The sequence below is a fragment of the Gadus morhua genome, chromosome 18 (assembly GCF_902167405.1).
Source record: "Gadus morhua chromosome 18, gadMor3.0, whole genome shotgun sequence".
Classification (NCBI taxonomy): Eukaryota; Metazoa; Chordata; class Actinopteri; order Gadiformes; family Gadidae; genus Gadus; species Gadus morhua.
In genome coordinates, this window is record NC_044065.1 from 8,655,879 (window position 1) to 8,671,179 (window position 15,301).

General features: G+C 49.4%; 3 protein-coding genes across 6 annotated transcripts in view; 2 read left to right on the forward strand and 1 right to left on the reverse strand.

Annotated features, from left to right (window-relative positions):
• Positions 1-234: 234 nt before the first annotated feature.
• mto1 (mitochondrial tRNA translation optimization 1) lies at positions 235-6,023 on the forward strand. Of its 2 annotated transcripts, none has more exons than XM_030339396.1 (13): positions 235-408; positions 615-827; positions 944-1,143; positions 1,377-1,485; positions 1,648-1,946; positions 2,240-2,352; positions 2,622-2,812; positions 3,134-3,264; positions 3,550-3,754; positions 4,041-4,212; positions 4,558-4,667; positions 5,042-5,199; positions 5,748-6,023. In XM_030339396.1, the coding sequence occupies exons 2-13, from the start codon at positions 629-631 to the stop codon at positions 5,928-5,930; spliced, it is 2,070 nt and encodes a 689-aa protein (XP_030195256.1). In that variant the 5' UTR covers positions 235-408; positions 615-628; the 3' UTR covers positions 5,931-6,023. The 2 variants fall into 2 exon arrangements, with proteins under 2 accessions (XP_030195256.1, XP_030195257.1); XM_030339397.1 differs by having other exon boundaries at positions 241-412.
• Positions 5,520-11,022, reverse strand: LOC115530699 (tectonic-3). The gene is made up of 14 exons (XM_030339398.1): positions 10,382-11,022; positions 10,176-10,290; positions 9,977-10,074; positions 9,331-9,449; positions 8,974-9,082; positions 8,755-8,867; positions 8,569-8,607; positions 8,175-8,249; positions 7,916-8,035; positions 7,733-7,831; positions 7,518-7,621; positions 7,114-7,264; positions 6,705-6,839; positions 5,520-6,385 (listed from the first exon to the last, which is right to left on the reverse strand). Exons 1-14 carry the CDS (start codon positions 10,746-10,748, stop codon positions 6,146-6,148), a joined length of 1,884 nt encoding a protein of 627 aa, XP_030195258.1. The 5' UTR covers positions 10,749-11,022; the 3' UTR covers positions 5,520-6,145.
• A 336-nt stretch (positions 11,023-11,358) lies between these two features.
• Positions 11,359-15,301, forward strand: part of LOC115530702 (cilia- and flagella-associated protein 52) — a 4,052-nt gene continuing 109 nt past the window's right edge. The window contains exons 1-11 of one of the 3 annotated variants that reach the window (XM_030339402.1): positions 11,359-11,466; positions 11,728-11,801; positions 11,989-12,073; positions 12,230-12,353; positions 12,936-13,167; positions 13,598-13,706; positions 13,784-13,815; positions 14,225-14,324; positions 14,431-14,493; positions 14,576-14,668; positions 14,806-15,301. The exon at positions 14,806-15,301 is cut by the window's right edge and continues 109 nt beyond it. In XM_030339402.1, the coding sequence (XP_030195262.1) occupies positions 11,746-11,801; positions 11,989-12,073; positions 12,230-12,353; positions 12,936-13,167; positions 13,598-13,706; positions 13,784-13,815; positions 14,225-14,324; positions 14,431-14,493; positions 14,576-14,668; positions 14,806-14,934 (1,023 nt within the window). In that variant the 5' untranslated portion in view covers positions 11,359-11,466; positions 11,728-11,745 and the 3' untranslated portion in view covers positions 14,935-15,301. Of the gene's footprint in view, positions 11,467-11,724; positions 11,802-11,988; positions 12,074-12,229; positions 12,354-12,935; positions 13,168-13,597; positions 13,707-13,783; positions 13,816-14,224; positions 14,325-14,430; positions 14,494-14,553; positions 14,669-14,805 lie in introns of those variants that run through there. The other 2 variants (XM_030339403.1, XM_030339404.1) reach the window with 2 other exon arrangements.

Genomic DNA, 15,301 nt, shown 5'->3' on the forward strand with positions numbered 1-15,301 from the left:
GTAGTGAAAAGGGGGGTGATTTTGTACTGTACACGTGGCACCATTCGTAATTTTAGCCGACAACCTATACTCATATTACCAATAATCGTTTTATTTTGTCATGCTTCTGATTACTCTCTTTATAATATTATTGACTATAACAGCTGCTACTTCATTATTATAATAAAGATGGAGCCTAGGTGGGAGCTCAGACTGTAAATTATGCATGTATGAATTGTCCGTGCGTAAGTACTCCGGTTATTACGGCTTTACGCTATAGTAATGGCGACCTCGTAAGGGATTTGTGGCCACGGTGGTTGTTTTGTAAATTCTGCAGGGGTCATGCTTTCACAATGTATTCATCTGGTTGCCTGACGGGATTGTAACTGATATACGCCGATTCATTCACATTTTAACAGAGGTGAACCTGTAAGTAGGTATTGCTTAGTGTGGTTTAATGGACAGTTCAGAATATATATATTTGCTAACTTTAGGTTTTATGGACTGGGCATTGAACCGTTTTCTGTAAATGATCAGGCATAATTCTTATTAATCCCCGTGCCTCTTAATTGTAGACCCGGTCAGATTCTCAATCTAAACATGTCTACTACACTCCTATCCTCCCTGTCTGACAGTCGCGTTACCCCCCATGTTGACGCGGAAATGGTGGAGCTCGCTCCGCAACGGGTTGTCCAGGGTGTCCCGGGCCCCTGCCGGTTACCGAGCAATACACCGGCGGTATGACGTCATTGTGGTCGGCGGAGGACATGCGGGGACCGAGGCAGCGGCGGCAGCGGCCCGGGTGGGCGCAGAGACGCTGCTGGTCACCCAGAAGATAGACACCATCGGTAATAGAGAAGTTCCCTGTGAAGTTCCCTGGTCGCTCACAATGAAGCATGAACTGTACCTACATGACAGGCGTACTCCCTTTGAAGTAACCCAGGGTTGTGTCCCCAACCTGCAGGAGCCCTGTCTTGTAACCCGTCCCTGGGGGGAGTGGGCAAGGGCCAGCTGGTGCGTGAGGTGGACGCACTGGACGGCCTGTGCGGCCGGGCCGGGGATCGCGCCGGGATCCACTTCTCGGTCCTGAACCGCAGCAAGGGCCCCGCAGTATGGGGGCCCCGCGCCCAGCTGGACCGCCAGCGCTACCGAGATTTCATCCAGGTGACGGCCCTAGCAACCAGTCTACCTAGCAACCACAACATTTGGGGATTCTCCTAACAACCAGACTACCTAGCAACCAGGCCCGTTGATGATGCCAATAGCAACCAGAACACTTGGTCGCCACACCCCAAGGTTCAGAAAGAATCGCAATAGGTCCAGTGGATTGAACCCTCGCCCTAGTCCTTATTGTGTATGTGATCTCTCTCTCTCTCTCTCCCTCTGCCCCCCCTCAGGCTGAGCTCCTGGCGACCCCCAGGCTAGAGGTCATGGAGGGGTCTGTGGAGGAGCTGCTGGTGGAGGAGGAGAGACCCGGCCGCCACAGAGTGACCGGGATACGCCTCGGTAGGAAAGGGGGCTCTAAAACATATTGGACGGAGATGGGACTAAACTTACTCTGTATTAACTGCTCTCTCATGCTATTGCTTCTCTCCATCCCCCCCCCCCCCCCCCCCCCCCTCTTTCTCTCCCCCTTCCACTCCCTCCTTCATCTGTGCCCTCCCACAGCCGGCCATGCCCCCCCGCTGGAGGCCAGCTCGGTGATTCTGACCACGGGAACCTTCCTGTCCGGCTTTCTGTTCCTGGGCCAGACCAGCTCACCGGGAGGCCGCATTGGGGATCCCCCGTCCAGCTCCGGTCTGTCCAGGACCCTGAAGGAGACCCTGGGCCTGCAGGTGGGCCGCCTGCGCACCGGGACCCCGCCCCGCATCCTGAAGGACTCTGTGGATCTGACCCTGGCTACGCTCCATCCCCCGGACCAGCACCCCACCCCCTTCAGCTTTCTCAACACACACACACACTGCAAGGTGAGGCCCCTTGTCACCACCACCCCCCCTCACCCAGCCCTCCATAAAGAGGAAATCAAGATGATCAGGACCTCCATTACATCATTAAGGCCCCGATATACAAATTAAAAGGAGATGTTCGCGTTGACAAAATGGCAGCCAAACTAGTCAAACTTCTCCCACATGCCCCATAATGCACTACTGCGTACAAGTGTCTACATCATACAGGTAGGTTCGTACTGTCCACTGTAGTTTAGGTAGGTCGGCCATATATCTGTGGTGTTGGTGGTGATCCTCTGCCTTCCTGCTCACAGCCAGAGGAGCAGCTGCCTTGCTACCTGGTCCGCACCACGCCGGGTGTGGACCGCGTTGTCATGGAGAGTCTCGATGACAACTCTCACATTCAGGAGGACACAAAAGGACCCAGGTATGGCAACTACTTAACCTCAGGTGTGTATGATCAGGTACTGTGGTGGTTAACATCAGGTGTGTGTGGTCAGGTACTTTAGTTGTTAACCTCAGGTGCGTGTGTGTGGTCAGGTACTTTAGTGGTTAACCTCAGGTGTGTGTGTGTGGTCAGGTGCTTTAGTGGTTAACCTCAGGTGTGTGTGGGGTCAGGTACCGTAGTGGTTGACCTCAGGTGTGTGTGTGTGGTCAGGTACTGTGGTGGTTAACCTCAGGTGTGTGTGTGGTCAGGTACTGCCCTTCCATCGAGTCGCGGGTCCTACGGTTTCCAGGGCGGAGCCACCAGGTGTGGCTGGAGCCGGAGGGCATGACCTCCAACCTCCTGTACCCCCAGGGTCTTTCCATGACCATGCCCCCTGACATGCAGCTCCGCCTCCTCAGACAGATCCCCGCCCTGCACCGCGTGGAAATCAGCACACCTGGTAACGGTCCAGTGCGACACACCTTCATCACTATCATCACCACAGCACACACACCTGTCCACTGCAATACACACATTCATCACGATCATCCCTATCCTCGTCATACAGAACACCTGTTAGCTTTCCACTACGACAGACATTCATCACCACCGATATCAATACTGCTTACTTGTTACCTGTCCACTATGACACGCAAGGCACAAACCATTGCTAGCATCACCTTACTGAACAACTGGTAACCTGTCCACTACAGAGCGAATTCCTCCCTACCATCATACTTCTTTCTTACCATGCGTCTGCCGTCCCTCTCTGGTCTTCCAGGGTACGGGGTGCAATACGACTACGTCTGCCCGACCCAGCTCTGCCCCTCCCTTCAGGTGAAGACCACCCAGGGCCTCTTCCTCGCTGGCCAGATCAACGGGACCACGGGTTACGAAGAGGCTGCCGCTCAGGTCTGTGGTAAAGTCTTCCTTCTCAACCCTAGCTAGCTAGGCCCTGTGTTGTAGTTCTCAGCATCGGATCAGGTGCAAGGGGCCATGACAAAGAGACAATCACAGCGGGAGCTTTCTTTAATAGTTTTCCAGAATCTGTTTAACTGGTTTCAATTTGCTTTGCACTTGACTGCCCCTTTAAACTCCAGCATTATTTAATTCATGTTGTTTGAGGTTTAGCATATTAAAACATTCTGCTTTCTATGGATCGGATGATCTGAATGATTATTTGTTGTGAGTGCGCAGGGTCTGTGGGCAGGTGTGAACGCGGCCCGTTCTGCACTGGCGGCCCCTCTCCTGGCGTTGTCTCGGACCGAGAGCTACATCGGTGTGCTCATCGATGACCTGGTGACCCGGGGAGTGACCGAACCCTACCGCATGTTCACCAGCCGGGCGGAGTTCAGAACCCTGCTGAGACCCGACAACGCAGACCTCCGGCTCACACTAAAGGGTGAGCACACACACTGACGGCTTACACTCTGTTCATGCTATGTTTGCAGACAATACACTCTTGTTGATCTCAATTTAAATTTGGTGGACACTTGGGAGCTTCCCAGTACAACCCCAGAACTTCTACTGGTGGAGACTCGGAGTTGCCCTGTCAAACCACAGTCTTCTACCGGTGAAGACTAGGACCTGCCCAGTACAACCAGCCTTCTACTGTTGGACACCAAGAGCTGCTATATTATTACCTAGAGTGTGTTTCTAGCCGGTGTTTCCGCTGTATTGACCCCCAGGGTTCGAGGAGGTGGGCTGCGTGTCGGCCCAGCGCTACAACGAGGCGGTGCGTGTGAAGGAGGGTCTTGAGGAGGCCTTTTCCACGCTGGGCTCCTTGTCCCGGTCTCCCAGGGACTGGCGGAAGACCCTGGAGACCAGCAGCATCAGCCAGAACAAGGGGGGAACCCTCACGTAAGACAAAGGGGTTCCAATATGGCCTCAATCAACCCTTTATTTCAGAGATACTGTATAGATGCATGCCTGCATGTCTTTTGCAGAAAGACATGCCCCCCTTTTTCTTACTGAAAAAGGGGGGAATACTGTATTGATGAACAATACACATAGTGCAATGTTATGGATCATGCTAATGATACTCACAGAGGATGTGAACACATTTGGTGTGCTGGGCCAAAAGTACATCCGCCGGTGGTTCACGGTATGAAGGCTGGGAACCCCTACTCTAGTGGACGCTCTGGTGGCCGCGTTCTGATTGGTTGGTTGAGCGAAGGGGGTGTTAAGGATTGTCTCTTTCTCCAGGGCCACGGAGCTGCTGCAGTACAACGACATCACCTACGACGATCTGGCCGCCGCCCTCCCAGAATCCCTTGCGCCGTTCCTGGAGTTCTCCCAAAGACTCAAGATAGAAGGTAGGAAAAGTGGAAGCTATACTGGAATCGTAATAACACTCCTACAGAGATAGGCATTCAGCTTTCAAAATTACCCAAAATACTATATTTCACAGGACAGAAAATCTGTGTCTCGAACAAGTTTGCTAGCCATGTAGCTAACAGCTGGTTTCTGTATGCTAGTGGTTTAGCCAACATATGTGCAGGCCTGTAGTGACCATGATGTACCTGTGTGCTAGCCATGTGGCTGACATGTTTCTCAGCCATGTAGCTAACATATGGTGGCTGTCTCCTAACCGTTTAGCTAACCTGTTGTGGCTGTCTCCTAACCGTTTAGCTAACCTGTTGTGGCTGTCTCCTAGCCGTTTAGCTAACCTGTTGTGGCTGTCTCCTAGCTGTGTACCGCCCGCACTGTGAGCTCCAGAAGAAGGAGATCCAGAGGATCGAGAGGGAGGAGGGGATGTATCTCTCTCCAGACCTGGACTACCTCTCCCTGCCCGTGTCCCTGTCCAATGAGGTCCGCGAGATCCTGGACCGTGTCCGACCCACTACCGTGAGTTCTGACCTAGTCGGATCAGCTCTGTTTCTTCATCCAATTTCACACAACACAAAGCATTCACCTTTTAGCTTGCAATAACATGCTCGTCAGTAGATGCTGACATCTGGCACCCACTTGAGCCAATCTGAGATGGTTGTTGCAGTGACCAGTTTTTCCTAGAGGTGGCGCTATTCCTGTAGGAGTTTAGTGTTCAGTGGAAGCTCATTGGTTGCTTCCATTCTGGACGAGAAGGGAATATTAAATGGATGCCGAAACAGTGTAATAATGTGGTTTAAATATACCATTTAAAAAAAATCTTTGGTAGAAACTGAATGAACTGTCAGTATTGTATTTTTAATAGTTTATTTTCCCTATTATGTTCAGTTATATCATAACTTAGGCAGGAGACATTCATTCAGATCCGTTTTTTTCCCAAGCCTTTACCTAAAATGACTTGTGTCTTGCTCATTCCCAGTTGGTTTGTCTCCTATTGATGACATCATGGTGGGTGGGAGGCTCTCGTATTGATTGGCATCAGTAACACATCCTATTTTTCCCTTCAGCTCGGTGCCGCGACGCGTCTTCCCGGGATGACGCCGGCAGCCATCGTCCATCTGCTCAACTTCGTCACGCAGAAGAACAACAACCAGAAGAAGATCATCCACAACCAGCACTCCAGAGCCCATAAGAAACCCTCTGGACCGGAGCCTAGTGAGGGGGGAGAGAGAGCCGGAGCTGTGTCCTAACCTAACCTCGCTCTAGCACAACAAAGACAATATAACACTCAAACATTTTTATCCTACAAAATGTACAAAAATAAATGATGCTGTTTTTTTTAACTTGTAAAAAAATCCTTGGAAATTCTCCATTGTGACAAATGAATACGACCTCTGGCCCACTCCCATCCAGTCAAAACATAAAAGGGGTCAACTAGTCCGTGGGGGTCCGCGGGCGGAGACCTCTACCCCACTAAGAGCACGGTGGTCATCAGGACCAGTGTCAGGGTGGAGCAGGGTCTGACCACGCCCCAAGCTCCTCCGTCAAACGCAGTGTGGCCGTCCAGCTCGTCCGCTCCGCGGCTGAAGAAGCCGAACGGTAGCCTCCAGGTGGGCTGGGGTCGGGCCCGGGGGGCTGGGGGGTACGCGGTGGTGTCGGCGAAGCGCACCTCAGAGCTCAGGGTCAGAGAGAAGGACGAGGAACACTACGGAGAACAGCAAGAACAGGACATGGTTGAGGCTGGGCTCCTTAAAGTTACATCTGGACCCTAAACATCCTTAAACACACATGTAGACCTCAAGTATCCTTACACCTTAACATTAAGCATCCTTAATCTAAAACCTTAAGCATCCCTAAAATAACATCTAAACCTGACACATCCTTAAGGTAACAGGGAAACCTTAAGCATCCTTTAAGTAACGCATGCCACCCTTTACCTATCCCTTTAACCATCTCAGTTTTTCCTCAAGACCTTATTGGCCGAGGATTCAGGGATGAAAGCATCGCAGCGTAGTGGTTCCTACCTTGACCGTCACACACTGGAACGTATACTTGGCTCCCAGGATGTGGTTTTGGGGCAGGTCTGTCCAGCCAAGCCGCGCCCACAAAACCTTGATGGAGAGGGAACGCGGCAGAGTGCAGCCTGTCTCACAGCTCTCCTGAGTACGAGAGAGGGTGCTTAATACTTGTGGAAAAGTCGGCAGTTTGTTACCACACTAGGACATACTTCAAGAGGTTGTTTATTAGTATGGTATATAAAAAGGGGCTCAAATAGAAATGCAACTCAATATATCAGGTCACTTATTTTATTATATTGGGAGTTCCAGAAGCTGTTTACCAGCCATGAAGTCTTAATTCTTATCTCCTTGAAATATGTTAATATGACCACATGTTTTACAGTGGTTGGTTGTTATTTCGATGGTGGGAGTGTACCTCGGGGTTGGCGGGGAGGCAGTCCTGGAGAAGGACCCTGGTCCAGGCTGGTTCCGGACCCCAGTTCATGGCCAGCAGTTCTGGAGAGACCTCACCCTGAAGGACCTGGTAGAGCTGGGACCTGAGCTCAGAGCAGACCCCAGACCCAGAGCTGGAGAGAGGGGGGGAATGGACCATACGTGAATAAATAAAGAGAGAGTTATCAGACTTTGTAATCAGAACGTAAGAACAGGAATCAAACAGTGTAATCAAATAGACCAATTTTTGGATTGTTTCAAACCCGCAGTCTGCAGATCTTCCTCTCTTGAGTTCTACATATACAGTACTGGATTATACACACTGCTACACCCATAATCGGACTCTTGAACCAGCAATCTCCACCCAGAGCTCCAGACCAACAGCACCTGAAGAAGCAGCCGGTGATGGTGTTGCGAGGGAAGAGGACAGGGGAGCGACTGCTGTAGTCAGTGGAACACTCTCCTCCCTCGGAGACGCCCAGCACTGTGATCTGAACCCGGGTCAAGGTAGACAGCCCTTGTTGGCTTATGAAAGTGCTTTATGAATCAACAAACCAAATATATATTTCACAACCATGAATATGGCGACGGTGAAAGGATACTGGCTCCACCGAATCTTTAAAACGACCAATCACAGGCGAGGCCATCGGAAGGCCGACGGCAGGGATTGGTCCTGCCGGGGTGGGGCGGGGCGTGGCTAGCTGTTTGGAGAGGAAGTGAGACCATATAAGGTTGGTGCGTGTCAGAGGTTAGGAGAAAGGTCATTTGAGGGTCTTGGGTCATACCTCGAAGCGCAGGGAGTGGGTCTGGGACAGAAACCGGTCCACCCCAACGTCAGCCAAGACCACCGACAGCGAAGCGTATGTCAGCTCCCCTCTCTCTGTGAAGCCCACCACCAGCTCCACCTGGCCGCCAGAAACAGTCGGACAACCCCATCCACGCGTCACAACACATCGTATCACTTACATCATGTACAATTACTCTCCTGGTTTGCTGTAAAGATATTGGGGTTGTATAAGGGTTCGAAAAGCTCCACCCACTGACCCTTGACACCACGTTGAGACAGGATTGGTTGAGGCTGCTGGGCGCCGGCCATGACGACCACGGGGTCACTGGGACCTAGAAGCACACGTTCTGGGTTGGATGGAACCGTGATACTAAAGTGGGTAGGGGGTGCTTCATAGCTCTACTTGGCGCTTCAGCTCCTATTTCTCTAGAGAATAATCTCTACCATAATGATTTATAGAAGAATAGAATCTCTACCATAGTGATTCACTAGAATATAATCTCTACACAATTAAATCACTAGAATATAATCTCTACCATATTGACTCATGAGATGAAATATAGTCTCTACCATAGTGACTCACTCTAATTTAATCTTGAATATAATATCTTCTGTCGTGCCTCAATGGTATAATGTAGTACTCAGACTCACCAACATGTCGACCAGCTGCTCAGACTCTGCCACTGGGAGCTAGAAGGAGAACAGCAGGTAAGCAATGGGGGAGAGGGAGACGGAGACGGAGAGAGAGAGAGAGAGAGAGAGAGAGAGAGAGAGAGAGAGAGAAACAGAGATAGGGAAAGAGAGAAACAGTGAGTAAGAGAGAGAGCGAGAGAGTACCCTGAGCAGCTTCAGATCAGAGTAGTAGGAGGAGGCTCGCAGGGCCGGGTCGGTACTGCAGGAGCTCGCAGAGACCACACGTGTGCAGGAGACCACTGAGGACCTCAGGAACTCTGGAGGCACACAACACAAACGCAGATGATGCTGGAGACCCCATGCAAACTCGCTTACCCACACTCTATCTGGCCATCCAACCCATTGCTAAAGCTGTTTCCTTACTTGCTGGATTCCTGTCCACACAGAAAGCGCTTCCTGCCCCTGGAGAGGGCTGGCGGAGGAGACCCCGTAGTGACAATGTGGAGTAATACGTCTGGATGACATCATCAACCTGCGACAGACACACAGATGGGGGTCATTTATTGTCTGCGGGTTTATCCTCCAGAGTGTGTGTTTGAGTGTGAATGCGTGTGCGTGTGCCAGTGCCTGTGTCTGCGTGTGTGTGCCTGTGTGTGTGCCTGTGTGTGTGCCTGTGTGTGTGTGTGTGTGCCTGTGTGTGTGTGTGTGTGTGTGTGTGTGTGTGTGTGTGTGTGTGTGTGTGTGTGTGTGTGTGTGTGTGTGTGTGTGTGTGTGTGTTACCCTGTAGAAGGGCCTGACGTGGGGCTTGGTGGCTAGAGGCTCGGGCCCCGAGAACCGGTAGGAGTCTCCCAGCACTGGGACTGCAGCCAGAGATGGAGCTGAGCGGATCGTTCCATTGTCTACAGACATGGGGGGGGGGGGTACAGTATCGTTATCAGGTTCACACACGATAATAAACCCCTCTACATCAGGGTTCCATCGAGTATTTGAGTATTGTACTCTAATTTTATATTTTTAACATACGTTTTCCATGCAAATAAAGGCTTTTGAATTTAATTGAGTAGAGGCAGGAGGAGAGAGGCCAAGAGAGAGAGAAAGAGAGATGGAGACCTGGTCCAGGTAGAGTGGGCTGTGTAGATTGACAGAGGGAGACAAGGGTAGAGTTAGAAACAAACAGATGGAGAGAGGAAAAGAAAGAAAGAAAGAAAGAAAGAAAGAAAGAAAGAAAGAAAGAAAGAAAGAAAGAAAGAAAGAAAGAGATACAGAGTGGCTTAGAGAGTGGCTTTGAGGGACAGAACTGAACACAGATTGTGACCCAGTATGGCTCTTGGACCCCGGCCTGGCTGGTGGTTCCAAGAATAGCTGGTCTTTCCCTGTCTTTCTGAGTCTGGAGACCCCAGTGGTGTGCAGAGGGTTGAGGACTCACCTGGAGGGCGGACACAGAACAGGCCATCGATCCGAGTGACCAGCGCCGGATCCACGTTGGAGCGGAACATCAGCCAGTCCTCCACACATGCCCCGGACCTTTAGACCATCAGGGTGTTTATTTAGAAAAACAATCACAACACCGACTTAAAGACCTTTCCTCTATTCATTTGTCACAGCTACAGCAGTGGCACACCTACCTTGTTTTCTTGGGGCATCCACTGAACACGGAGTTTAGATCAGAGACACCACAGTCAAGCACGTCACAGCAGCAGCCGATATCACACAGTTCTGGGCTGAGATCACAGAGGCACACTGAAAGGAGAGGGCAGACTTGAGTTCCTGCCAGGGAAGAATAGCGATGGGGCTTGTGAAGTCAATACACAGCATGTCCCTTCTGTCTTACCGTCTGGTAGCACCACGGGCACGCTGGTTGGGGAGGTGGGCTCTGTGGGGGTCTGCACAGTGACCAGAGCCTCAGAGTCAGTCCGGTTGGTGGTCGCAGTAAAGTTGGAGTCGCCGTTAGTCCCTTCGGTGGTACTGCTGCTTGTAGGGTCGAATCCGCTCTGGTCTTTCGTCGTCAGACCCAGCGGAGCCGGGGTCGTGGGACCCCATGGAGCAGGGGATGTCTGATTAAACGTCCCACCATCTGTCGTCGGGGTGCCGCTAGGAGTCTGTTCTGTAGTCGGCCTGGACTCTGTTGCCGCGTTTGTCAAGCGAAGACATACTAGCATAAATATATGGAGTGAACGGCGCCAACAAGGGGACGACATGTCCTCACATCATAAGAAACCCACCAGTGTGAATATTATTAGTATTTACACCAGAAGTTACACTAGCTGGCTGCTAATGCTATAGTGCACCCCGCTGGTTAGCGCAAACTCCGGCTGGCTAATGCTCATTTAGTACTTGTATTGTATGTGATTATATATAAGCCGTGCATAAAAACGAACTAAAACGATACTATTGTAAATATTATGGAGTAGCTTCGGGTTACCAAGGAAGAAGATTTAACGTTAACTTCCGTTTCTATGGAAAGATGTGCAACGTTGTTCTGTGCCCTGCCGCTAACTGCCTTACACACATGGTTCCACCTCCTGATAAATCCGAGAAAACGGAATAATTGACTTAATAAATCTTTGTAACAGAATGTAAACAATTCTGTCAATATTATTTCACCTTCTCGTTCTACGTTGTCATCTTCTCATTGCAGTCTATCGGCTTCTCTATCACAAATTAACCTACAATATGTTATCTTCTAATATTAAATATTCGAATAGAATATTCACAAATAAAAAAGTATAAATAAATTGCGACGCAATATAAAAAATAAAGAAAAATGTTGTATTTTGTATCATGTTAAAAATAAGTTACAAATCAAACATGCGTAGTGTTGTTAGGAAGAGGGGTTGCTAAGCAACGTTCGGTCGGTTTCTTCATGACTTTTAACTGCAAAGAAAGTATTTGGCGACAATAAAGAAAGCAGTAGATGTAAGTTACAACGTGGATTATGAATGAAGTATTGATACTCATGATCTAACCTAAGTATTACTACGTGTGTAATTGCCCTTTCGAGCGTGTCTGTCTAGCTTTTCCCCAAACTTACGTGATTTAGTTTAGTTTAGCTATTATAATCAAAACATGACGTTTGGTCGTCGGGTTTTGATTATTTAAGTATGGTAAAGACAACAAATATATTTGGTTTATTTGATGTTCAATTTAGTTTGTTTCTCCTCTTGTCTGGGAAAGCAGAAGTCCACCACCACCATCATGTCGGAGCAGAACCAGCCAACCGTGGAAGGAGATCTGCGTTTCCACTCTGAGCTGTCTGTTTACTTCATTTACTCAACAGCTTATTCAAAGTCCAAATAATAATTGCTTAGTGCATGTATAACTATACATACGATAATAATAATGATGTTATTGTATTTAGTAAACATATGATTGAATATTTATCAAATTTAAATGAGGCTACAAACTGAATTGTTTTGTTTCCCTCCCCCCCTTCCCCAGGAAATGTGGGCAGGATGTAACGAGATGTGAGTTTAACAAAGATGGCTCCCTACTGGCTGTAGGGTTGAGTGATGGTGCCATCAAGGTCAGTGGTGACTGATTGACTCTACTAGTGGTGACAGGGTGAATTACTTTATTGGTGGTTAAAGGGTAAATATCTCTACGAGCAGTGAGCGGGCGAATGTGTTTGCCGGAGGTGAACGAGTGTCCAGGTGCTGACAGGGTGAATGTGTGTTTACAGGTGTACAGTCCGGACACCGGAGACCACATCCTTACCCTGAAGGACTCCAGCAGGCTCAGAATGCCAATCACTGGTCTGAGGTTCATCTCCAGCTCAGACTCCCACTGCCTCCTGCTGGCCGCCTGTGAGAACTAACCCTCCTCTACACCCTCTGTGGTTGTTCTGGTGTTAAAACTGTCTTTAGTTCGGTCCTCAGGTTAGAACGGTGGTCGTCTTAGCTCAGGAGGTAGAGCAGTTGTCTTGTAATCTGCTTGTTCAATCCTCCTCCTAGCTGAGTGTTGATGTGTCCCTGAGCTAGACACTCAACCCGAGCTGGCTGTCGCCTTGCATGGTTGACTCTGCCTTCAGTGTGTCAATGTGTGTATTGAACGATGTAAGTCGCTTTGGATAAAAGCGTCTGCTAAATGCCCTAAATGTAAATGTAAATGTAGAACAGGAGGTGATGTGGCACAATACGATATGGCAGGACAAAGCAAGGGCAAAATGGGATTAGGTCCTCCGGGATGGGTGATGGGATAGTTGGTGGCGCGTGGCACCAAAACCTTAAATCACTTTAAAGAGATACTATGTGGGAGTAAAATAAGTAGAACATCGGAATGTTGTGATTCACTTGAATTTTATGAATGGAACAACAGTATGGCCAATCAATGTAATGAAACTAATACTGTGTTCAACATGTGCTTGGCCGGTGGCCCCGGACCCCCAGATGCGACAGGCAGTGTGAGGTGCTGGTACCCCTGGGGCGGGGACTGTCTCTGGAACCTCAAGGAGGCCAGTGGCCTGTGGGACCCCGCGGATGTGGAGAAGGGCTCAAAGTTAGAGACCCTCTGTCTGGCAGTGTCGCCCTCCGGAGAGAGAGCTGCTACGGGCTGCTCCAACTCCACCGTACACCTATACGACCTGCGCACGCATCAGAGCATCCTCACCTGCAAGGCCAGGTAAGAACACACCTGTACAGGTAACACCTCACCTCCATGTACAGTTTACAATTCACCCGTGACTACATCTAAAACCAGTGCTGTATCTACAGGTAACACCTCACCTCTATCTACAGTTAACATCACTGCTGTAATGCCTTACATGTATCTACAGCTAAAACACCTGTATCTACTGGTTAAACCACACCTGTATCTACAGGTTAAACCACATCTGTATCTAAGAGGTACCACAGAGGTATCTACAGCTGACACCACACTTGAAGTAAACACCATACCTGTATATTTAGGTAACACCATACCTTTACAGGTACCACCCCCCCCCCCCCCCCCCTTTATCTACAGCTAACAGGACACCTGTACAGGTAGCACCATACCTTTATATCTTTAGAAAACCCCTCACTTGTCGGGTAACCCCTCACCTTTTTCTCAGCTCCTGCAGGACCATCATGGATGGCCACCGTTCACGGGTGTTTGCTGTGACCTTTCACCCCGAGCGGGAGACAGAGTTCATCTCCGCTGGCTGGGACAACACCATACAAGTGAGGGGAATTCTTCAGGTCTCCACACCAGGTGTCAGGCGTTTCACTGACCCTCTCCTTCTGTGTGTCCCCCGCAGTTCTGGGACAGCAGGCAAGAGCAGGCCATTAGGTAAGACCTAACTCATTTCCGTTTTGCAGCTTCTGGTTAGCAGCTTCCTGTTACTATTTGCTATTTAGTTATTTAAACTTTATCCAAAGCGACGGGCCGAATTCAAAGACCGGTCATTAAGGAACAGGTAGGGGCGGGGGGCATGTGGCTCAAGCAGGCCTACAGGTAGACTGCAGGCATTGAAGTTAAAACCCAGAACCTTTCAACTGGGGGTCAAACTCTCTAACCACTAGACCACCCTGCACCCCAGCTGTTAGTGTGTGCGGATCCCGAGGAGTGTGTGTGTGCAGGATCTGAAGTGTGTGTGTGTGTGTGTGTGTGTGTGTGTGTGTGTGTGTGTGTGTGTGTGTGTGTGTGTGTGTGTGTGTGTGTGTGTGTGTGTGTGTGTGTGTGTGTGTGTGTGTTACAGGAGGATCGGGGGTCCACATGTGTGTGGTGACGCACTTCATATTGACGCCTCCAAAAGACAAATCCTGTCAGGATCCTGGAGGACCCACGACTCCCTAGAGGTCAGAGTTCACCAGCTCAAAACTGGAAATATCTAGTGTCTTATATTTATATATACGATATATATATGTATATTTATTAATATTTGTGAGTGTGTGTGTGTGATAGGTTTGGGACTATGGCTCAGGTAGAAAGGTGTGTGACGTCTCTCAACCCGTGCAAGACAGTAAGGTAAAACCCATCACCATCCCTTGCCTCCCTCTCCTCTACCGTTCCACAACGCTGCAACAGATGACTTGATTGGCTTCTCCAGATCTACTCATGCCATTGGTTGGGGGAGGATCACATGGTCGCCGGAGGGTGTCAGGCCAACACGCTTTACGTCATCAGTCGCCACAGCCTCCAGGTAAATATTTTAAATGCTATATGTATATATTATCTCCTCATTTGACTGTTCTCTTTACTGCAATAATACACACATATCGCTTAGCTCCCTGTACCCTCCCCTCCTCTTCCCTCCCCCCCTCCCCTCTCCTCCTCCAGACAGTGGGACAGCTGTGGGGTCTGGACTCTCCTGTCCACTCCACCTCTGTGTGTGCGAGTGGGAAGCGGTCGGGTCTAATCGCTGGATCATCAGGATCGTCCGTTTACATTCTAGATCACCGCAATTAGAAGGGTTTCCATGGCAACATGCAGGTGTTTTTCTACGAGAAATAAAAAACTCTGATCTCTGAAGTGCACTAACATTTTTAATTTGGACTTTGCATTACATACCCAACGTTGAGACTAACACTGACACATGCATAGGTAAAGACACAAACACATGCACACTCACACACACACACACACAGAGTAAATAAAGTGAATCTGGGGTTATGTGTACTTCAATTTGATTGGTGCCCGGTTGGCACCAAGCCGAACACAAAGTCCAGGCTCAGTCAACAGCCAGTCTGTATGTTGCCACTTTAATGAGAATATGACTTTATATAATGTCATATAAAGGTAAAATGTATAACATTATACAACATCATTGCCCTGG

What these genes read in the sequence shown, in the direction of transcription:
- mto1 (XM_030339396.1), top strand. Translation starts at nt 629, where the DNA reads ATGTTGACGCGGAAATGGTGGAGCTCGCTCCGCAACGGGTTGTCCAGG. An exon ending in ACACACACACACACTGCAAG is followed by an intron (nt 1,947 to 2,239) that starts GTGAGGCCCCTT and finishes TCCTGCTCACAG; the next exon opens with CCAGAGGAGCAGCTGCCTTG. An exon ending in ACCGTGTCCGACCCACTACC is followed by an intron (nt 5,200 to 5,747) that starts GTGAGTTCTGAC and finishes TTTTCCCTTCAG; the next exon opens with CTCGGTGCCGCGACGCGTCT.
- LOC115530699 (XM_030339398.1), bottom strand. Translation starts at nt 10,748, where the DNA reads ATGTCGTCCCCTTGTTGGCGCCGTTCACTCCATATATTTATGCTAGTA. An exon ending in GTCTCAACGTGGTGTCAAGG is followed by an intron (nt 8,036 to 8,174) that starts GTCAGTGGGTGG and finishes TCTGGCGGCCAG; the next exon opens with GTGGAGCTGGTGGTGGGCTT. An exon ending in TCCAGTGTGTGACGGTCAAG is followed by an intron (nt 6,386 to 6,704) that starts GTAGGAACCACT and finishes TGTTCTCCGTAG; the next exon opens with TGTTCCTCGTCCTTCTCTCT.